The sequence below is a fragment of the Helianthus annuus genome, chromosome 13 (genome assembly GCF_002127325.2).
Source record: "Helianthus annuus cultivar XRQ/B chromosome 13, HanXRQr2.0-SUNRISE, whole genome shotgun sequence".
NCBI lineage: Eukaryota > Viridiplantae > Streptophyta > Magnoliopsida > Asterales > Asteraceae > Helianthus > Helianthus annuus.
This window is the reverse complement of record NC_035445.2, coordinates 22,754,787-22,776,893: the sequence shown is the minus strand read 5'-3', so window position 1 is coordinate 22,776,893 and position 22,107 is coordinate 22,754,787. Positions and strand designations below refer to the sequence as shown.

At 35.5% G+C, this 22,107-nt stretch overlaps 1 protein-coding gene across 1 annotated transcript; it reads left to right on the top strand.

Annotated features, from left to right (window-relative positions):
• The first annotated feature begins 12,324 nt into the window (after positions 1-12,324).
• On the top strand, positions 12,325-21,518 carry LOC110900613 (NAC domain-containing protein 90). Its single transcript, XM_035981818.1, has 3 exons — positions 12,325-12,624; positions 13,559-13,842; positions 20,977-21,518. Exons 1-3 carry the CDS (start codon positions 12,462-12,464, stop codon positions 21,286-21,288), a joined length of 759 nt encoding a protein of 252 aa, XP_035837711.1. The 5' UTR covers positions 12,325-12,461; the 3' UTR covers positions 21,289-21,518.
• The last annotated feature ends 589 nt before the right edge of the window (positions 21,519-22,107 follow it).

The following is a 22,107-nucleotide window of genomic DNA, read 5'->3' as shown; positions in this document are numbered from 1 at the left end:
TAAGTACTGAAAAGCGGTCTCTTGCGTATTACCCCATCTGTAAACGACACCTTTCTGTGTTAGCATAGTAAGTGGTTGCGCGATCTTAAAGAAGTCTTTAATAAATCGCCTGTAGTAACCCGCCAAACCCAAGAATTGGCGTATTTCTGTCGGTGTACGTGGTGCTGGCCAGTTTCTGATCGAATCAACCTTGGATGGATCGACATGAATCCCATCCTTGTTCACCACATGGCCTAAGAAGTGGACTTCACGAAGCCAGAAGTCGCATTTTGAAAACTTTGCGTACAGTTGCTCCTTTCGAAGAAGTTCCAAGATAAGACGTAAGTGCTGCTCGTGCTCCTCCTGACTCTTGGAGTAAATCTAAATGCCGTCGATGAAGACAATGACAAATTTGTCCAGGTAGGGTTTGCACACCCTGTTTGTAAGGTCCATAAATACGGCAGGTGCGCTCAATAATATCAAACCATCCATCATACCAAACATAAAATATACAGGTAAAATAATTCATAAAACCCAACACGATTAATGTTCAAACCAAACTTTGTTTGAGTAGCGTAAACATAATAATGAAAACCCAAGACAAGTTATAAGTTCAATTAGCGTTCATTGCGTCTCCTCCTCCTAACACGAAAACTCGACCTCTTGCCTCGTTGCCATTGTTGTTGTTGTTTCCCCCGTTGTTGTTGTCGTTCCCGTTACCCTGATTGTTGTTATGGTTGTTGTTGTTGTTCTGGTTCCTGTTCAACTGAGGGCAATGCCTTTTGAAGTGACCCTCTGCACCGCAATGAAAACACCCTTTGTTACCCTGCTGCTGATTCTGCTGTGCTTGAGGTTGCTGCTGATTCTGGTTTGCAGGTCGAGGGCTTCTACAATCTTTGGCCTCATGACCCATCTTGAGGCATCTATGACAACGGCCCTTATTACACTGGCCACTGTGATGCTTGTTGCAGGTGTTACACTTTGGGAGATTTCCTCGATACCCTCCCTGTCTGTGGCTGCCTGAGGAGTGCTGACTTGGACTCTGGTAACTGTCTGTCTTTCGCTGCTGATTCTGGGACTGAACCGAAACTGATGCTTTGCTTGAATCCCCCTCCCATTTCCTCTTGTTGTCACTGAGGGTAACAGGAGTAGCTGAAGGAGTGACTGTAGCAGTAGCGCTGACGCGCTTAGGCAGTTTATTCTGATCCACTGCCTGATCGGTGATGCGATGAGCGAGACGCTGGATTTCCTGGATGTTGTTGAGGTTAGCCGAGGTAACGTGGCTCTGTATTTCTGGTGCCAAACCTTTGAGATACAACTCAATACGCTTGTATGGAGGGTCCACCATAGTTGGACATAACACAGCCAACTCATTTGATCTCTTGGTGTAAGCTTCGATTTCCGACCCAACCATTTTCAAGTTATACAACTCGTCCTCCAACTTGTGAATGTCTTCTCTAGTGCAGTATTCCCTCTTGATCAGTTCTTTGAAATCATTCCAGGGTGTGGCGTTAGCAGCTGCCAACCCTAAGATCTGCACTTGTGCGTTCCACCAAGTGAGCGCAATCCCTTCAAGTGTGCCAGTGGCGAACTTCACCCTGCGAGCCTCAGGGCATTCACACATTTCGAAAACCGACTCGAGCTTTTCAAACCAGTGGAGGAGTCCAACTGCTCCCTCCGTGCCACTGAACGAGCTAGGACGACAATCCATGAAATTCTTGAAGGTGCACCCAGGTTGTTGCTGAGCGGGTTGACCTATTGTGTACGAATAGGGCAAAGTTAAGTACGAGAATTAATGTAGGATCTAAAGATCCTAGTGTCTATACTGCAGGGTATACTACCTGCTTGGGCGGCTGCAACTGCCGCAGCAACGAGAGCCTCTAGCTGGGCTTGAGTCATGTTAATTCGTGCGGCCATTGATCTTCACATCAAAGGCAACATAAGTGAGAAAGGTTCGTGAATAGTGCGATGACAGAAGAGTGTAAGCACATAAGTATTCTCATGCAATGACAAGTTGTGAGCAAGGTAATGTAAGCATACTACGAGCAAAGTTCTATGCAAATTCTAGCATGTAGGCAATAAACATAAACCTTATTACCTAGGAAGTTGAGTCTTGCACGTGGAGCGAAGCGTCGTTGTGGATCGTTGAGAGCACTGTTCTGGTTATAGTCTGGTTTTAATAAAACGTTTTTCCATATTAAAACCAAGTTCTCTATAACCAATGGCTCTGATACCAATCTGTCACACCCCCAAAATCCACACGCGGAGTATCACCGCTTGGGAGCGTGACTGACCAGGATCAAGCCACCAATCATATTGAACATGTAATTAATATTAAGTAAAATAAATGTAAACCATCCATTCAATACGATAGGTGTTCAAAACATAACCATAATTTCAAAGTGTAGCGGAAGCATAGTAAATAAACCAACAGTAGTTAATAGTTTTAAATGTCATAATAGTTCAACGTAGAGACCACGATCCTTGCCCACAACGACCCGCTTCTCCAGTGCAAGCTCCAAGTACCTAACGATCTGCAAGGCATGTAACAGAATGATCAACAAACTAGTTGAGCGAGTTCACAGTAAGTAAATGCGTAACAGTAAATAACGGGTGGCTCTACAGGGCCAATAGTAAGTTATACAGGTGGGGGCTTCCCATGTTATGTGACCACTAGACTATTCGTATCATCCCTGTTCTTCGTCCGAGAACAGTAGCGCGTATGGGGTGTACGTAGGTTTTACGTACGTATCCTTCACAACCGAGGATAGGAGACGCGGGGGTGTACGTGGGTTTCACGTACGTATCCTTCACAACCGAGGATAGGAGTAAGTAATGCGTACACGTAGGTTTTACGTGCGTGCCTGACATCCGAGGCAGTAATTGGCATATGACCACGTAGGTGTTATCCTAACCTACGGAACCATCCTGACATCCGAGGACCATGATAGGTGATAGTCTAGGAAAAGCATATATACGTTCTTAGTCAATGATAACCTTTAACCCATTCCCACGACCCGGGAATCCCATGCCTTAGTAGGAGTGTGAACTCACCTTGGTTTGCTCGGTATGCTAGGTTATGCACTCACAAGTAATTAATCACGTCCTATTGTATGCACGTATAACAAATCAGTTCATGTTCGCAATGATACGCATGCAATCTAATGTCACATAGTGCTTGATAGCCAATATCGTGCATCAATCATGTATCACATAACAGTCAGTTTGCATATCGGCACAACACGTATCATTTCACATTTAATCATCAGCTAGTGTACACGAATACAAATGTTAACATTCATCACCAAGCATGGCATGCCAAATAAATCAAGCATACATTCCATCATTCAAAGTATGTTTATAACCCCCCATTATCTTTCGACCCAACTGTTATCTTTCGACATATAAGTTATCACAGTTACCTTTCGGACCAATTGTTATGTTTCGAACCAAATGTCATCTTTCGATCACGCTGTTATCTTTCGGTCAACATAACTATGTTTCGGTCAATGCTATCCTTCGGTCAACACTACTATGGTTCGGTCAATGCTATCCTTCGGTCAACACTACTATGGTTCGAAGGACAAGTATCTTTCGGTCACAACTATGTTTCGAGTAACTAATATCTTTCGATAAATATCAGTTACGTTTACTCAAAGTTTCCAAGTTTATCCGTGATTATCAATTAACACAAATTCGAGTATTCGGTTACCTCAGAATCGATCAAACAGGGAGTTTCATAAGAAACCTCATGAACCCTAATTTAACCACATGAACAATAATAACACTTAATCATATTATGTTCCGGTTCCATAAACAATAAAAATTCCGAATTGCATAATATCACAGCCGATCCACAAGACATTGTCATTAAACATCATCACAACAGATCCGATTAACATACACATCCGATTAACATCCATATCCGATTAACATACATATCCGATTAACATACAAACAACATATTGCAAGCATAATATCAAGGAATATTGCACACGATGTCATTGAACCAAAAAGAATACAATGGCCGAATACTATGATGTCAATAATTATCAAATACCAATAATCATCACAGACGACACGCAAGAACAATATTCAAATAAATGTTTTAAAACACATAATCGGATAATGATTTGCACTAACCACAATGAACAAGGAAGTAATTCCGATCGATCTTTGAGGGTCACGAAGTCACAAGGCTGCCGTCAATAGGTGAGGGGTTCTAGGGTTTTTGAGGTAACTGCCGACTTACATGCATTCACGTATATAAACGTATCACAGGAATGGGCCAAGCCCATTAGAAAGACTGGGCCGAAAGATGTCGAAGGATAGAGTCCTTGGTCGAAGGATATGTTTCGTGATCCTTCGAACCGAAAGTTGATCCTTCGAATCGAAGGTTATCTTTCGTGATCTTTCGTGATCCTTCGATCTGTATGTCATGTTTCGTGATCTAGACTAAGCGTTTTAATAATAATTCTAATATTATTTTCTACCACAGCAAGTAATCACATATAGGCAAAACGACAATACGTTTCATTAAAACACAACGCGTACAATTTCAAGTCCACAATCCAAACAACTAAACAGTCAAAGTCAACGCGCATCTAATGCGAAAGTGAAAGTCAGAAACTCGAGTTGTCACAGATATGATCCAACACTTATCGTGAGTTTGAATAATTGTCCAACTTTTGTTTGATTGACCCATACTCACATCATGCAAGGGCTAACTCTTTCTTTGTTTTCTCAATGATATTAATATAGTTATTAATATTAGTTTGTTTGTTTAAAACTGTTTTCTTTAGTTTCAAAATGTCTTTTCTTAAGGTTTCAATTGTGGTTTTAAATTCCTTTTCATTTTTCTTTAAAGCCATGTTAGCTTCTGAGCATTTTGCAAGATCACCAATAGAACTCTGATTGTGACATTTCATGAGTTCAAATTTCTCTTCTAGCTCTAATCATTTTTCACATTTAATAGGTTTAGGTTTATTGGCACATTCTTGACTGGATTGGCCATCCAAATGAGCCATGAACGCATGATGATAAGTAAAAGATCCATCCTCAGAGAATGAACTTGGAGACCAACTGCTTTCTTCACCAGCATCGACTTTTGACTCTTCAAGAATTTAGCTATAGCCAACAATTCTCCAACCTTAGCATCAACTGTTTCACTCGATAAACTCTCAAATCCATCTTCTCCTGAATTGGAGGCCACCATCTCCCAATTGTATGGACCAATTACAACTTTCACCTGATTGAACTATTAGGGCTTTTTTTTGGAGTTATTGTTGGAAGGTCCAGCTTGGTTGGTATTTCTGATAGGAACCATTGCCCTTTTGGTGTTTTTCGCTGGATTGGTGTTCTGATTTCGGTTTCTATTAAATGGATTATGGTTTCCTTGCTAAGGTGGCTTTGTGCATTCCTTCTTGGAGTGACCTTTCTCCCTGCAGTTGAGCATGCTACCATGTTCTTTTCAAATGGATACTTTGAATCCTTCTTATTTTCCAGACTTGTTATTCCGGTCCTTTCTATGAAATCCTTAGCTCTTCTCATTGCATTTGCGAAAGCCCATTTTATATCCATTATCTCCATCTCCTCTTTGTCTACTTGGGCATAATTTATTAGTCAAATTGACATTGCCTATCTGACCAGCTTATAAGCCGCAGTATGAAATTACCAAAGTGTTCAGAAGCCCCATATGTTCCTTGCCAACTTCCACACTAACTTTGGTGAAGTTTGACGTATCTAGATGGACTGTGTTTGGATTAGATGTTGGGCTAATGTTGAAGTCTGATGAGTTACCATAACACGCTTGGTAGTTTGAGTTGTCCGGGTCAAGGAAAGGTGGAGGTACAAAGGTTGAAGCAGAAGTTGCATAAGGTGCAGCTGGAGGTTGTGAATGAACGAAAGGACTGGCATTTGAAATGAATGCAGTTTGAAGCTTTGCATGTTATGCGAGTTGACTTGTACCACTACTCTCTCTAGTAATTCCAAAGTACATTTAAAGATTTTGGGAAATTTATATTCTTTTCGCCTTTCTAATCTCTTAGGCATTCTTGTTTTCTAACTTTTGTATGAACTCATAAATGCTCAATCTGTCTAACTCTCCATATTCCTTAAGACTTTCCATGCATCCGCTCCACTTCGGCGATAATGCATCTGTGTATCTTACAACAATTTCTTGAGGAGTACCAGCTACATGAAATGAAAACAACTGAATGAGAAGATGATGAAACCTTGTAGCGATTTCACCTAGAGATTCATTTTCCATGCACATAAATGCTTCGAATTCTTTCTTCAGAAGATTATGTCTGATCTTTCTCGTTTACACTTTATCCTACACATATTGAAAATTGTTCTTTATCATAAATAAGGTTGTTTAAAAAAAGATATTTTAAAAATGATTTACAAATTTAATTAGTTAGCTAATTTAAGGGTATACAATAAATTAAATAAAATTGTAAATTTACATGTATGCTCTGATGATTACATTAAATATATATTAAATAAAACGTTTCTATTGGTTTAAAACAACTTATTCTTTTTATTCTTACAAATCTTATTTTTTTATTTAAACCCTCCACTACACACACACACACACACACATACACACACACACACACACACACACATATATATATATATATATATATATATATATATATATAGGGCAAGGATAAATCGAAAACCCACTCCAGTTGACTAAACCCTGAAAACCCATTAATAACCATTGATTAGAAGAGATGGATGGTTGTGATGTGTTTGGGTATTATCTCTCTTACTTTTTATTAAATTAATCATTAAATAGTACATATAAGGGTAAAATGGGAATGGAGAGTTACAATACATTCTTGGGAAGATGCAACTGCATCTGACTTGACTTGTGACTTCCTTTTGATGTAACATATAATTCAAAATACATATTAAAAAAAGAAAAGAAAATAGTTATGACAAATCCTCCCTAGTTTCTCGTACATCTTTTTCTTATTAAAAAAACACTACAATCTGTATATCACCCTAATATCCATTCATGAGATGATGGCTTTTTTTTTTTAATTCATATGTAACATTTTACAAAAAAAATACAAAAAATAACGTTACATTTTCTGTATAAATTCAAAAAAGGTAAACACCCAATAAACAAGAAAATGCTAGTTTTTTTTTACCATTTAAAGGATATCCACAGACATAAAAGTGTAACACGTTTTCTTTTCTTTCTCCTCCGACATAAAGTGTTATATTACATCACATTGTTACAAAAGTCGTCTTCCTACTACAAGATGTTACATGTTGGTACGTACACTACAATTTTTACATGATCAATTTTACGTCACATATGTAACACTTTTTTTTGTAACACAAAAAATGTAACACTTTGTTTCTGTAACATACACTTTATTTTTACAATAATCTGGAAAAAATTGACAACACACTTTATTTTTACAATAATCTAAAAACGTGTAACAATTCACTTTGTTTTTTGTAACGGGGGCGTCTTCCTACTACAAGATGTTACATGTTGGTACGTACACTACAATTTTTACATGATCAAATTTACGTCACATATGTAACACTTTTTTTTTGTAACACAAAAAATGTAACACTTTGTTTCTGTAACATACACTTTATTTTTACAATAATCTGGAAAAAAATTGACAACACACTTTATTTTTACAATAATCTAAAAACGTGTAACAATTCACTTTATTTTTTGTAGCGGGCATTATTTCTATAACACAAAAAAATGTAACATGCATTTTTTCTTTGATTGATTGTTACATTTCGAACACACAAAAAAAATGTAACAACACACTTTGTTTCTGTAACAGTCACTTTATTTTTACAAATAATCTGAAAAAAATGTAAAAACACACTTTATTTTTACAACAATCTAAAATAGTGTAACAATGCTCTTTATTTTCAGTAACATACATTATTTATGTAACACGAAAAAATGTAACATGCATTATTTATTTGATTGTTACATTTCGTAACTAAAACACAAAGAATTGTTATGAGAATTGTTACATCGAAAATAAACTTCATTAACAATAATCCAACATAAGTAATGTAACTTGTAATGTTACAAAATGTATATAAAAAATCTAACTTCATTAACAAGAATCTAATAACAACAGATTTTTTAGATTCAATCATCATAACAGTAAACAAAGAAAGGTAACATTATAATCCAATACATAAGAACTTAAAATCAAATTGTTTCCATTTTTCAGATCTGAAAACAAATTTTACACAAAAATTGATAAAATCGGTAATAAAAAACAACATATACAGAAAATAAAAAATTAAAAACATTCATCTTCTTGAACAAAAAATAAAAAAAAAAGTTGTAGATCTACAAAACACAAAAAAAAAAAAGATCTACAAAACACAAAAAATTGCAAATCTAAAAAACACTGAAAACAAACATACTTAGATCTGGTAGATCTGGTATCATCTTTTCGGAGCATCTTCAACCGGAGCATCTGGAGCATCTTCAACCGTTATCTGAAGCATCATCTTTTGGATCTGGATCATCTTTTGATTCGAAGCAACTTTTTTGGTTCGGGGCATCTTTTTGGTTCGGAGCATGTGGATGATGATCTTTTGATGTTCATATGTAGCCATGGAACCAAGCCACCATGTGATCCAAGTGTCAACCACAACCACCGTCACCTCCACCACTCGAACCGGCTTGAACTCCGCCATTTGAACCGAAACAACTGACCACCTCGACACCTTTTTGTTGATATTTTGTTGATACAATCATGGTATTTGATTAAATGCTATTAGATCTAAAGAATAAATTGAGGTGAAAAAGCATGAGTTTTAGTTTAGGAATGAGAGAGAGACAGAGAGAGAGAGAGAGAGAGAGAGAGAGAGAGAGAAAGGAAATGAATAAAGAGAAGACGTCTCTTGAACATGGAGAAAAAAAGGAGTGGATGAGTTCAAATATTAAATGAAAAAGTGATGTTCAATCAAAAAGTTTGTCAGGCATTTAAAAAAGTAAAGCAAAGTGAGTCACCTTCTCACTTACACATTCAGTCAACATTGAGGAAAAATACGAAATTGCCCTTCTATCTTCTTATACTAACATGTGATGTGGCTCATTCCTGGCCACATATAAGGGTTTCCTGGGTTTAGTTAACTGGAGTGGGTTTTCTCCTTATAATTAGCCTATATATAGGATTAGGTTCAAGAGTGAACAACTTTTTAAGAGTGAACTGAGTGAACTAATCCTGACCCTTGATATCTTTTTTTATATTAAAAGGGTAAGATTGACATTAGCCAAATACTTTTACTTTAAATCCCTTAATTTTCTCCTCTCTTAACTCTCTCTCTCTCTCCCATCTTTAATTAATTCTCTATTATTTTAATTATAAAAGATTGAAGAGCTAATGTTTTTTTTAAATAAACTCTTATGTTCCTTTTAAATATAAAACCTAATTAAATTATGTTTTTTTAACATATGTGTATACAGGTCAGTATATACAAGACTTATACACTTGTGTATTATTACATCTTGTTTCCACGGGTCGGTATAAACCAGATTTATACACTTGTGTATTATTCAAGTACATATGTTTATACAGGTCGGTATATACCAGACGTATACACCTGTGTATTATTCAAGTACATAGTGTATACAGGTCGATATATATGAGACTTATACACTTGTGTATTATTGCATATTGTTTCCACTGTGCATCTTTTCATCAAACATTGATTTAATGCATATATGTATAGAGAATGCAATTAAATGTTTGTAATCGTGTTCTAGATAGAACAATATTTGATAATGTTTATATTTTTTTTAATTATCAAATATTAAGTTAAGTAATTTGTGAGAGAAAAAAGTATAGAGAATGTAATTCAATATTCTTTTAATTGGAAAGAGAAATCAAGAGAGATAAAAAATCAAATTATTAAATGAAGAGAGAAAAATACAATTATACCCTTGTGTCTATTAAAATACATGTAAGTTACAAAAGATAATTACAATCTTGCCACTAAAGAAAAAAATCTAGATCTACAAAATCAATGGTCAGGATAATTTCATTTTGTTCACAAATACATCATTGTTCACTCATGAACCCTACCCTATATATATATATATATATATATATATATATATATATATATATATATATATATATATAGTGGAGGGTTCAAATGAGAAGAAAAATTTTGTAAGAATAAAAAGAATAAGTTTTAAACCAATAGAAATGCTCCATTTACTTCATTTAATATGTGTATTTAATGTTATTACTAAGGGCATATAGGTAAATTTCTAATTGTAATTAATTAGCTAACTAATTAAAATTGTAACTCACTTTTAAATATTCTCTTTCAAGATAAAATAATTTAGGATGAAGAACAATTTTCGACATGTGTAGGATAAATTTTAGTATGTGTAGGATAAATTCTTAAATGTGTATGATAAATCTAGATATGCGTAGGGTAATTTTCGGTAAGTGTAAGATACATGTAGGATAAATTTTGAAATGTGTAGGATAAAATGTTTTTTGCTTTATTAATTAGAGATAACATAATTAATAAGGGAGTTATAAACTATTTAATGTTTTACCATTATGTCCTTTCTTCTTTTTTCTTCTCACATTAAATTTCTTCTGAAATGAACCTTCCTTCCTATATATATATATATATATATATATATATATATATATATAATGTTTATAATGATAGTATTTTCCATACAATTCAGACAAAAATAATAGAAATTCACTTATGTTGAAAATTTACATAACCACCGAAATTAAATGTTATTTAATAGAAATAAAGCGTGTTACGATGTGAAAAAAAAAATCTAATGAATTAAATGATGATTTTCGATAATCATAAGATAAAATGAAATGAGCATGAATCAAATTATTCCTGGAATTTTTCTCAACCGACAAGGACCATGTAAATCAAGTAGCATAAGTTCTTATAAAGAAAAAAGTACGTTGGCTAAAAATTTAAATTCATATTTTGTTTGGAATTACCTATATATTAATTTTACAAGTGAATGAAAAGTGACTTCATTAAGGGATGAACAAATAGTATTGTGTATCGGTATCAGTATCCGCTTTTATTAAATCGGGTGTATTTTTGGTACCAGTTCGGCACCGGTATTCGCCGATTTTTACCCTCAAATACCGGTGCCGTACCAGTACTGACCCGTACTGTACCGTTCCAGGTATCTTCGATACCGGTACACACTTTTCGGCAACGGTATTTTCGGTACCGGTTGGTACCGAGCTCATCTAATCTTGTAGCAACGTAGCAATGCAAGTAATTGCACCGTTTAGATTACTTTTCATACACACAGTAAGTAAACTGTATTTCGTTTGAATGAGGTTTTATATACACAACAACTTATTTTGCTTTCTTTTTTGTCTTTTTCTGTAATGAATGAATTGTAGCATGTAAAATTAACTTGGATATTTAGATTATTGATGAGCAAATCGTATCAAATCCTGTAATCAAACCGGTATCGTATCGGTATCAAATTTACTATTACCAAATCATTTTCGTTACCAATTTGGTACCCACATTTTGGCGTTTTCAGAATCGTTACTTTCGGTTCGACACCGGTCTAGCATCATACCTGTATTTATTGATTTTGACCTTCAAATACCATACCGTATTGTACCGAGCATTTTCGGTGCCGGTACCTGATTTCGATGATTTTCCGGCTCGGTACTTTCGGTGCAGTTACCGGTACCGAGCTTATCCATATTTTAACGTGTTAGCACCGTAATAACTAAATTGAAAACAACCGAATTTTCAACGTCTAGGACGTGTGGGTCCTATTATTATATATTAGGTTATTTAAAATCGCTTTTTTTAGGACGGGGTGACCATCCTTACCACATTATTTTTATTTATGTTTTGATATTCAGTATCTGCTGCTCACACGCGTTTTGCAGACATTGGGTCCCCGCCGCAACGCACGGGCGGAAAATCAACTAGTTTATATAATGTTTAAGAGAATAAAAGATCGCTAAACTCAAACCAATATTATGGTTTTTAGTTTCCGTACTATTCGTTTTTGATAATTTTTCACTATCATACTATTGCGGTACCATAACAAAACGTAACTTTGTGAATTTTATTTTATTATTTCGATAGTATTGTAAATATTATTGTGGAATTTCCGTCTATAGCGTAATCGCTGGGAATGCCATGCTTATAAAGAAAACACAGTAAATTGACTTATCGAGGAAAAACAAGAAAGATTCTTCCAAGCAAATGCATGGAAATTTGGTGTACGTTTTTTCTCGTTTCACTCGGCTTATATGCATGTCCCACACACCAACCTTCTAGCTTGTATTTCTATATATATATAAACCTACCCAACTATTTTCAAAGTATTTCTCTTTAATCTGCAAAACTAACTGGTTTGTCGAGCTCGATTACGTACTGCTCATATTTGCTAGTTTGAAAACCGAACGAGGGGGTAACAAGATTGCGGCGACGAAATGGTGACTCCGGGGTTTAGATTTTACCCAACAGAAGAAGAGTTGATATCGTTCTATTTAAAGCACAAGATAGAACCTGCAGGAACAAACAGATTGCAGCAATGTATCGATAGAGTCATACCTCAGCTTAATGTTTACGATTTCTATCCATGGGACCTCCCTCGTTAGTACTTCATTGTCCTTTAATATCTGTTTTGATTCGTTTTGGAATATAAAAAATGATGCATGCTATTGCGCATCGTCTCCTTCTAATCCCACACCGTTTGAAAACGGTCATTTGAGATTGCACGGAACAACCGTTTGAAAGTTAGGGTTTGCATCATAGTCCCTGTCTTTAAAAGGTTGTATGAGTTTGATTGGTGTGGGAATAGTATAGGGCCCATAAAAAACCTGTTGCAAACTTACAATTTGTGTTCTTGTTATACTTTTTTTAGGAACGAGATTTGTACTTCTAGTTGTTGTTTTTGAAAGTCTTGTACTTCTAGTTGTTGTTTTTGAACGTCTTGTACTTCTAGTCAGTTCACTACCTTGTAAACGAACACATCAAGTTCGCTCGGGTGGCAAGCAAACTCTATAGTGTTTGGTGACAAATTGGTTACGTTTAGTGAAAAACTCTATTAAGTTCTTCTGCCCCTAAACGAACTTGCCGAGTTTGCTTACAGATAGCGAACTACTTAAAAGTAGAGTCAGGAGCGAAGCTATGAAGGGGCCGGGATGGGCGACCGACCCCCCGAAATTTTCGCTCAGTAGTGTTATGTATGTATGTTTCGTATAGAATTTTTTAGGTATATACGTTTTCGACCCCCGGTTTTATAAAAAAAATATTTAAATTTTTAGGTTCAGTGACTTCCGACCGCTTGGTGGAAATTTTCAATTCGCCACTGAGTAGAGTAAGTTAAGAAAAACACCTACAAATACATTCTCGAGCCTAACAACCTATTTCAAAAAAAAAAAAAAAAAAAAATTATGTTAGTTGGTGTATTTCTCGTAAAAACATGTTAAAAAGTTGAGTATAAATCCTAAGACAAAGAAATACCACCTTTGTGTGATTCTATATATGTATATTTATGGTCTCACGTATAATACTTTTGAACCAGAATATGCCGGAGAGCGTTGTCAAGGAGACACCGAGCAGTGGTTCTTTTTCGTTCCCAGACAAGAAAACGAGGCGCGAGGCGGAAGACCATCCCGCCTCACTAGTTCCGGCTACTGGAAAGCCACCGGCTCACTAAGCATTGTTTATTCTTCTAGTAATCGCGCCATCGGGATCAAGAGGACCATGGTTTTCTACAACGGTAGAGCTCCTACAGGGACAAAGACCAAATGGAAAATGAATGAATACAAGGCTTTTCAAGATCAATCCTCAAACAGAAATCCCAAGGTATACATTTCGTTCTTATTTGATATTTTATTTAAGTCGAAATATAGTGTAATTCATTGAGTTTGTCCATGACTTCTATTTTGGAAGATGGAAAACCAGTTCATAAAATAATTTGAAATTTTAGGTTTCCATGCATAGTCCATAAAATATTGTATATTTAAAACCCATAAACTACATTGATATTTCTAAGTAGGACTGTCCAAACTGCTTGATGATTGAGGATCGTTCAACGATCGTTCGAAAAATGCCTGAAAAATGCTCGTTTGATTCCCACTCAGTTTGTAAATGAACCGTTCGGCTCGGTTCGATTTGAAAACGAGCCAAGCATGAGCAAAGGTTCGCTCGCTCGTCAATCGCTCGGTTTCGCTCAAATTATTTTTATTAAATAATTAATATATATATTATAGATTTTGAAGATGTATACATATATATATATATATATGGGACCGCTAAAATGAAAACCACCTACAGTTGTAAGAACTGCGAGAACCAGTTCCTAACCATTAGATCAAAAAGATGGATCGATGAGATTAAAAGTAACTAAAATGAATATCAAATACATTTTGTCTTATTATATCTTTAATATTTTAATCCAAAAGTGTAGTTTAGTAAAATTACCTTTTTTTGTCTTTTTGTTTTTATTATTTTTTTATTACTTTTTTGTTTTATTATATTACTTTTAATTTTTTAAAAATAATTTTTTTATTCAAAGCATTTTTCAATTCAAATTTTTTGAACAATACAAAATTTTTTACGCGTCGGTTTTTGCACCCCGGGTTTTTTCAAACGTCGTTTTTTGGCGTGCCGTTTTTACGCCGGGCCTTTTCAAGCGTCGTTTTTTTAACGCGCCGTTTTTTCAAGCGTCGTTTTTTTTAACGCGTCGATTTTTTCACTTTTTACGTTTTACGTAAAACTTTTTACGTTTTTACGTTTTACGTAAAACTTTTTACGTTTTACGTGAACCTTTTAACGTTTTATGTACAACTTTTTACGTTTTACGTTTAACGTTTTTACGTTTTACGTTAAAAATTTACGGTTTAACTTTTTTTTTTACAAAAACTTTTTTACGCAAAAACGAATGCACCCAGAAATCACAAACTCTGGAGGTATCTCAGATATATTGTTATCATCATCGACTAGGGGGGAAATAATAAAAAACCAACAACATCGAAACAAAGTGTATCTCACAAAAAAAGGGTTTGGCTCAGATTACCGATAATCAAAAGGCTGCAAAAGTAGGGTTGCAGGTTCAAAAAACGTACCCTCCGCCGTCCTTGTCGCGCAATCGTCATCAAAATCCACGGTTTTTTTCCATCATCGCCGCCCAATCCAACGGATCAAAACCCACACAATCAAGAATACAAATCAAAAACAGAAATCAAAGAACACAATTCAAACCCCCAAAACATATCAAAAATACCCCTCTGAATCAAGAACACAACTCAACCCCCAATCGGGCACCATCGGCGCCACGGGGCACCATCGGCACCACCGGGAACCATTGGCACAACCGAGCACCATCTGGACCGCTTTCAATCGGTCACCTGTAAAACAAACAAACCCACAGAATCAAGCAAACCACCCCCAAAAAGGCCCAAAGCTTCCAACAAGCCCAACCATCTTCCAGTGTTCCCCGGCCCATGTGGGTTGTCAATGGAATTCTTAAACAAAATCACCTCAATATGAAACCCTGCACATATTTACAAAACAGAAAACCCTTCATCAATGTAAAACCTGATCGGACACCTAAATAAAAAAAACATGGATACCCAAATTTTGGTATAAAGAAAATAATTACAATCTACATTTCAGTGTTTTCGCCAAAAAGGTATGTAAGAAGTCATATGTGTTACCATTCGAGCAGAGATTGACCAGCTTTGACCCGAACTTTGACTAAATCCAAATCGGACCGTGACCCGAGCCGTCATCTAAATCAATGAAATCTGACCCGCACAGAACCAAAATGGTTAGAGGAATTTTATGAGATAAAAAAAAAGTAAGTTAGTTTTTTATGTGCAATAAAAAGTGGATAGACTTTAATGAAAAAAAATTATTTTGGTTTTGTAAGTGTAAAAAGAAATGGAAACACTTTTATGAGAAAAAACTGAAAGTATGTTAGTTTTTTATGACATTTGCCCTATACTGTGATGAAGTGAAATTATATGTGAAAATCTTATTTTTTTACTCAAATTATATATGGATGCGAGGTGTATATAAGGAATCTAATAGAGACGGTCTTAGATCTTCTAAAATATAAAATTTATAAATATTTGGGGAAGATTAAATTGTATGCAATATATAGTTTTAAAAAAAGTAGAAAATCAAACTTTAAAATATGAATTTGTTGTTTCAAATATCACTTTCCTGTTAGTTTTTTTTTTTTTTTCTCATTGAATTTGCTATATATTTGCAATAACGGGTTTGTATGACTTCATTTGAATTAGTGGCCACACCCCATTTTTACAAAAAAAAATAATAATAATAAAAATAAAAAGGTTTAGAAATATGTCGTCTATACAAACCATTTTGGGAATTACCCACTTCTACAATAATTCAGGAGAATCGGATACGTTCATTTATAAAGTTTATATGTACTTCATAACATTATAGTCTACTCCCATTTTTGGGTGAGATAAAACTTTGAGACCATTAGGTACTAGATTCGATTCTCACGAAGAGCACTGGCGGATCTAGAAGGGGTAAGGTTTCAATAAAAAGGGGTAACGAAATCGAATAAACGTCAAATTTTTCTAAAATTTACACTACCGTCGGAACGTCACATGAGCGTCAAGGGGCAACGGAGGTTACCCCTTCTATCACTGTAGGTCCCCCTGACAAAGTGTGGTTTTTCTGAGATTTATTGGATTTCCTTCTGAATTTGTGTATAAGCATTATAGCCTGGTGAAGATGGATATGATCGAGTGGTTCTACTGGTAGCACGATAATACTCCAGTGGTCCGTCAATGATCCTAATTTACCATTTAAAAAAAATTATATGTCCATTTAAGGTCACAAGTTTACTCATGTATCACAACCCGTCTAATTTATATAGCAACTCCCGGAATCTAATTTTTTGGCGAGTCTTGAAGCATCAAGAACTGATATGTAGCTACACAAAGTTATGGATTAATGCCATATGTGGAGATATCTTCTCGATAATTCCTTAGAAATATTTAGACATGAATGAATACACTAATAGAATAATCTAGATCTAACTTGATATGTTAGATTATAATAATGCATGGACTTGTATACAACACCCTAGATTAGGAACAATCTACAACACTTGAATGTTAGGTAAAGTAGTATAAAGAGGGTTGGAATGCATCATTTGAAAATCACGCAAGCAATACCATCTCCAAAGTTTCTAGCATACTTGTAAAAGCTCTCTAGCAATACAAATACATTGTTGCATTCAACAATGTAAACTTCCCTTTACTAATCGTTTGAATCGCTACTAAAATACACTTTGAAAACATCTAAGTCTAGTACAACAATGGAAAGAATCACCCGGTGACAAGTGGTATCATAACACATTGATCCATCAGAGAAAAGAATTTGGATCGGGAAGTTCAAAGAGTTGATAGCAAGCATGGACACAAAGGTTGGGGACACATTTATGTCCATTATCGAATTTAAGATAAAAGTCGACAAATTCATGACACAAGTTGGTAACTTGCTACAATAATCGGATATTATAGGTAACGAGTTCACCGAAATGAGGGAAGATTTCAAACTCGTTATTGTTGTCATGTAGAATGAAATAAAGGAGATGTTCATGAAGGAACTGTCACAAAAGAATCAATATGGAGAAGGAGCTTGCTAACTTTACATGGGAGTTTCAAGAAATTATAAAGTGAACTCAGTGTTTGTAAACATGCACCAACTAGTGTAGGTGACAACATAGGTTATACTTCTTCAAAGGTTAGTGTCCATCATTCATGGGGAATTCATGAGGCATGAGATGTGCATGACTTCCATTCGGAATTGGACAATATTTGGAGATTTTGTACATTGTAGATGATGCAAAGAATATCAAGATGAGTGTTCTATTCTTGAAGGACATCATTGTTTTATGGTGGTGTCGTAAGTAACCAAAAATCGAAAGTGGCTTGTACACCATCAGGTAAGGAATGCTAGTCGACTTCCTCATGTCGGGTGTTTCTCAATAGCTTAGTGGCAGAGCAATCAGCTATAGACTATCTGGTGGTAGGTTTAAATCCCACTTGGAGAGCATAAGACTACTAGAAGACAAAGAGACAATACTCATGGGTAGTGAAGGTAACCATGGGAATGGATTCATTCTAGTCAATTCTGAAGCCTAGTCTCCTGTAAGACTCTTATCACTTTCATTCTTTTGTTGAGGTTTTGGCATTTCTTCCTCCAACCTTCTATTAACAAAGCAAAACTAGCAAAGGCTCTTGCTAATATTCATGAAACTTAGGTTGCTTTCATAAGAGAAATCACTGAAATTCAGAAAATTTTGAATATAAGGCCAAGATTCGGCTGTTTAATCATAGATAAAGGAATAGCATCAAAGATTTTACATGTCTTGTGCTAAAAATTTTAGATATAATACCTAAAATATCTTTCCCTTACTTTATCGGTGGTTTACGATCATGGGCCAAAATTGACTTGGAGCGACGAAATGTCCAAGAACTTTCTTTAATACTGATTGTAGGTGAAAAATTATTGACCATATTGACATGCTATCAGATTAGAGAAAGTGTGAAAGCTACCAAAGAATAGCAAAGAAAACGATTCACACACAAATTCTGTTATGTGATGAACTATATACTCCACGCGAATGTCCGAAGAAAGCCAACCTACAAGCAAAGGTGGAAATGATAAATGAATGGTCTTATGAAAATGAGGAGGCACACTAAGGAGCAATGCAACTACAACTTCGCAACTCTACCACCACATATTAAGAAGGTCCCAAATTGAACGAAGTGTGAGACTAACAACATAAGCCCAATGATGACCATGGGTAAGATGAATATGAAAGGACATAAATGTAAGCATAAAAGAAAACGAATAGCCCACAAAGGTGTTAGCTGACAATTAAGTGAGTTCAAATTTCATCTTGGGGTGGGAAGCCAAAAGACTAGGTATTAGTATCACAATGTGAGATGGAAGGATTAAAGCTGCAAACAGAGGCCGAAAGCCTCTTGGCCTTGTGGCAAGAGATGTTTATCCCACACCAAAGTAGTGTGACTCATATCCTATAAAGTGGGCGCTAGTTTGATTTTAGGAATAATCCTAATAGGGTACATGTGTTCACCTTTAAAAAACATATCGGGAATAGAGACTTCAAGCAAACTAACAGAAAGTATGCTAAGGGGGTCTAAAGGCTATGATTGGGTTATAGGATGTAATGTTGAACCAATTAGTAACGCAAATGGAGTACTACAAGTTCATGTAGGGATGTAACTTCTTCTCAAAGATTAGAGCTTTTCTCACACTTTTATGCAGTCTATGCATCATAGATGCGATTTGAGTATGCACAACGACTGTGGAGTTGGATACTAGACATCATGTTATTGTAATATCGGCCATGCGACTTGAAATCAGTTCCAAAACTAAAGCCAACAAATTCACCAAACCAAGTAATATAAAATATGGTGTTAACAATGGTGCATGCCATGCGGGGAAAACACTCCAAGGTGAACTATCATCAGCACATCTTGACCATAGCCATTGTCAAAGGGAAGTTAAGTGCATACGTTAGGGAAAATCGTGGGTAATATTACAAGTGCCACAAAAGAAATATTGTGAAGAAATTGTAGGTTTAGGTGGAGAGTATGTCACAACTTTCATAAATTTAAGTTACAACTTTCGAACTAGAACTTTTACAACCTAGAAGTATCAAGCGCTGATTGTAAATATGTTGAATACTCTACAAAATTCCTATTCAACATAAGTGTGAAGATATCTAGATGGATCATGGGAAAGTTAATATATTTCCTTAGATATCTTCACATGGATACACTAATAGAATTATCTAGAACTTGGTATATATGTTATACCAAAATCATGCGTGGACTTCTATAGAACACTAAAGATTATGAACAATTGATAACACACTTAAATGTTAGGAAATGTAGTATAAATAGGGGTGGGGTGCATCATTTGCAAACCTCCCAAGCAATACCATCTCCAAGGTTTCTTTTTTGTTTCCTTGTAAAATTCCTTAAGGAATACAAACGTATTCTTGTGTTTAACAATCTAGAGTTCCCTTTACCGGTCATTCAAATCACTACTAATGTTAGAAAAAAAAAGTTAAAACACTTCTAAGAGTTGTACGTGAGTCAAAAGAATCACTCCATTACACGTCTATATAGTTTCATTTAAAGCAGATACTATCCGGATTATCCTCCATGCTTTAAATGGCCATCTCTTCCAGACAATAGCGATCTCCAGGTAATTCGACCGTTATTTTCCTCCCAATCAAACACTGCCTTGGAATGTAAGTTTGTGGCCATCAATCCTAACTTTTTGCCCACAATATTATATGAAGTTCTAATTCCTTGATAAAAAAATATGAATTAGTGGTGCGAAGGGGAAAAGAAGGGAAAGGTCTTATATAAAGTCCTAAGAGTTTTCAAGAAAAAGAGAATACATATTTGTAAAAAAACAGCTCATAATATTGTTTATACTAGAAACATATAAACCAAAGTAAAACACATCCCCTAGGGATAGTGATATTCTAATGGAATTTCTATCCTACAATCATTCGGTAATTATAAAATGGGTAGTGCTCTAGCGGTACTTCGGTGACTTTATTTATGGGAGGTCGACAACGTTCGTGACAAATTGTCATGCGTGAGCCACGCGGTTTACCGCAGTGGCATTTGGACTAAGGGTTTCCTCTGGAATTGGTGACACGTCGGGTCACCAACGCTGTCTATGATCGTGTGCATGGATGGCCTTTTGCCAATGGGTATAATCGGGTGGCCAGGCTTTGTTGAATGTAAAAAAAAGGAATATCTTTTGTACCAGTGTAATCTATCTTTCATTCCATTTTTTTATCTTCATGTTTTCTAGTTATGTTTAGATAGGTAGTTAAATCCTGTGCAATCCATGCACTTCTAACCTATTTTATTTTATGGCATGCAAACTAATAAAATGCAGGTGATAACGGAATTAAGTTTGTGCCGAGTTTATGTAAAATCAAATAGTTTGAGGGCATTTGACAGAAGGCCGTTGGGAGTTATGATACATGAGAAACTGCCAATTCCGCAAACCCTTCAAAATAACGAACATGATACAAGCACATCAACTCATCTTAGCCCTCCATTGACATTACAGAGCACGACGACCAAATCTGACCGTAGTCATAATCACTCCTCAAATGATCAAACTGTTAATTATTATTCTCACTCTATGATGGAAAGTGATGATCTACCTTTGTGGGATTTGGAAGAACTTAGTAAATGCTTCTAAGTGTTCACCTTTTGGAAGTAGAAAATACGACATAGATTTAAAATATTTAATTATACATGTAAATGTTGGGTTTAATCTTAAAGCAGTTAGTTTAAATTTATTACATACTTGTTAATCTAATGTGATGTTCATCGATAAAGTCTAGATAAGTTTGGTTGGTATATTTATCTAGGCAGGAGTCATTATATGATTATGATAAGTGGCTTGGTGATCAAGTAAGGCTTAGTATAAATAGGAGTTAATAGTTTTGTAATATATTTGGTTTGATTTATAAAATAAAAGAGTTGTGAGAGCGTTTCTCACAAAATCGATTGTAATACGTTTGGTATTTGTGATCCAATTGCTTCAATAATTTGTATCGGAGCGCATACGATCGAAAGATTATTGAACCACCACCGAAGAAGATGAAATTGCAATATGGGAGATATCGTTCACATACCTGCTACTCACAGTAAGATTATGAATGGTTTTTATGTTTGCAAGATTATTGAGAAAGATCGACCACCTTAAATAAATCTGCGATGGTTTGAAAATCCAATGAACCTGAGACAGGTTTGTTTAATAAGGGCTATAAAATTGTTTGAGTTGGGTGAGTAAACCAGGGGAAAAATCAATCTGAGCAAATTGAGTGAAAGTACAATAACCCGCGAGAGGGGTGGTGTTTACCAAAGTAATATTGGATGGTACAAGGGGATACCAGTGTTTACCTGAGCAATTCAGGATGGTACAATGTGATATCGATGAAAAACGAGTTAGTCAATCCGTAAGATATTGGTCAAAGCAAATTGGAGGCAGGAAAGAAAAAGTTTTAAAATGATT

What these genes read in the sequence shown, in the direction of transcription:
- LOC110900613 (XM_035981818.1), top strand. Translation starts at nt 12,462, where the DNA reads ATGGTGACTCCGGGGTTTAGATTTTACCCAACAGAAGAAGAGTTGATA. An exon ending in CTATCCATGGGACCTCCCTC is followed by an intron (nt 12,625 to 13,558) that starts GTTAGTACTTCA and finishes CTTTTGAACCAG; the next exon opens with AATATGCCGGAGAGCGTTGT. An exon ending in CCTCAAACAGAAATCCCAAG is followed by an intron (nt 13,843 to 20,976) that starts GTATACATTTCG and finishes AATAAAATGCAG; the next exon opens with GTGATAACGGAATTAAGTTT.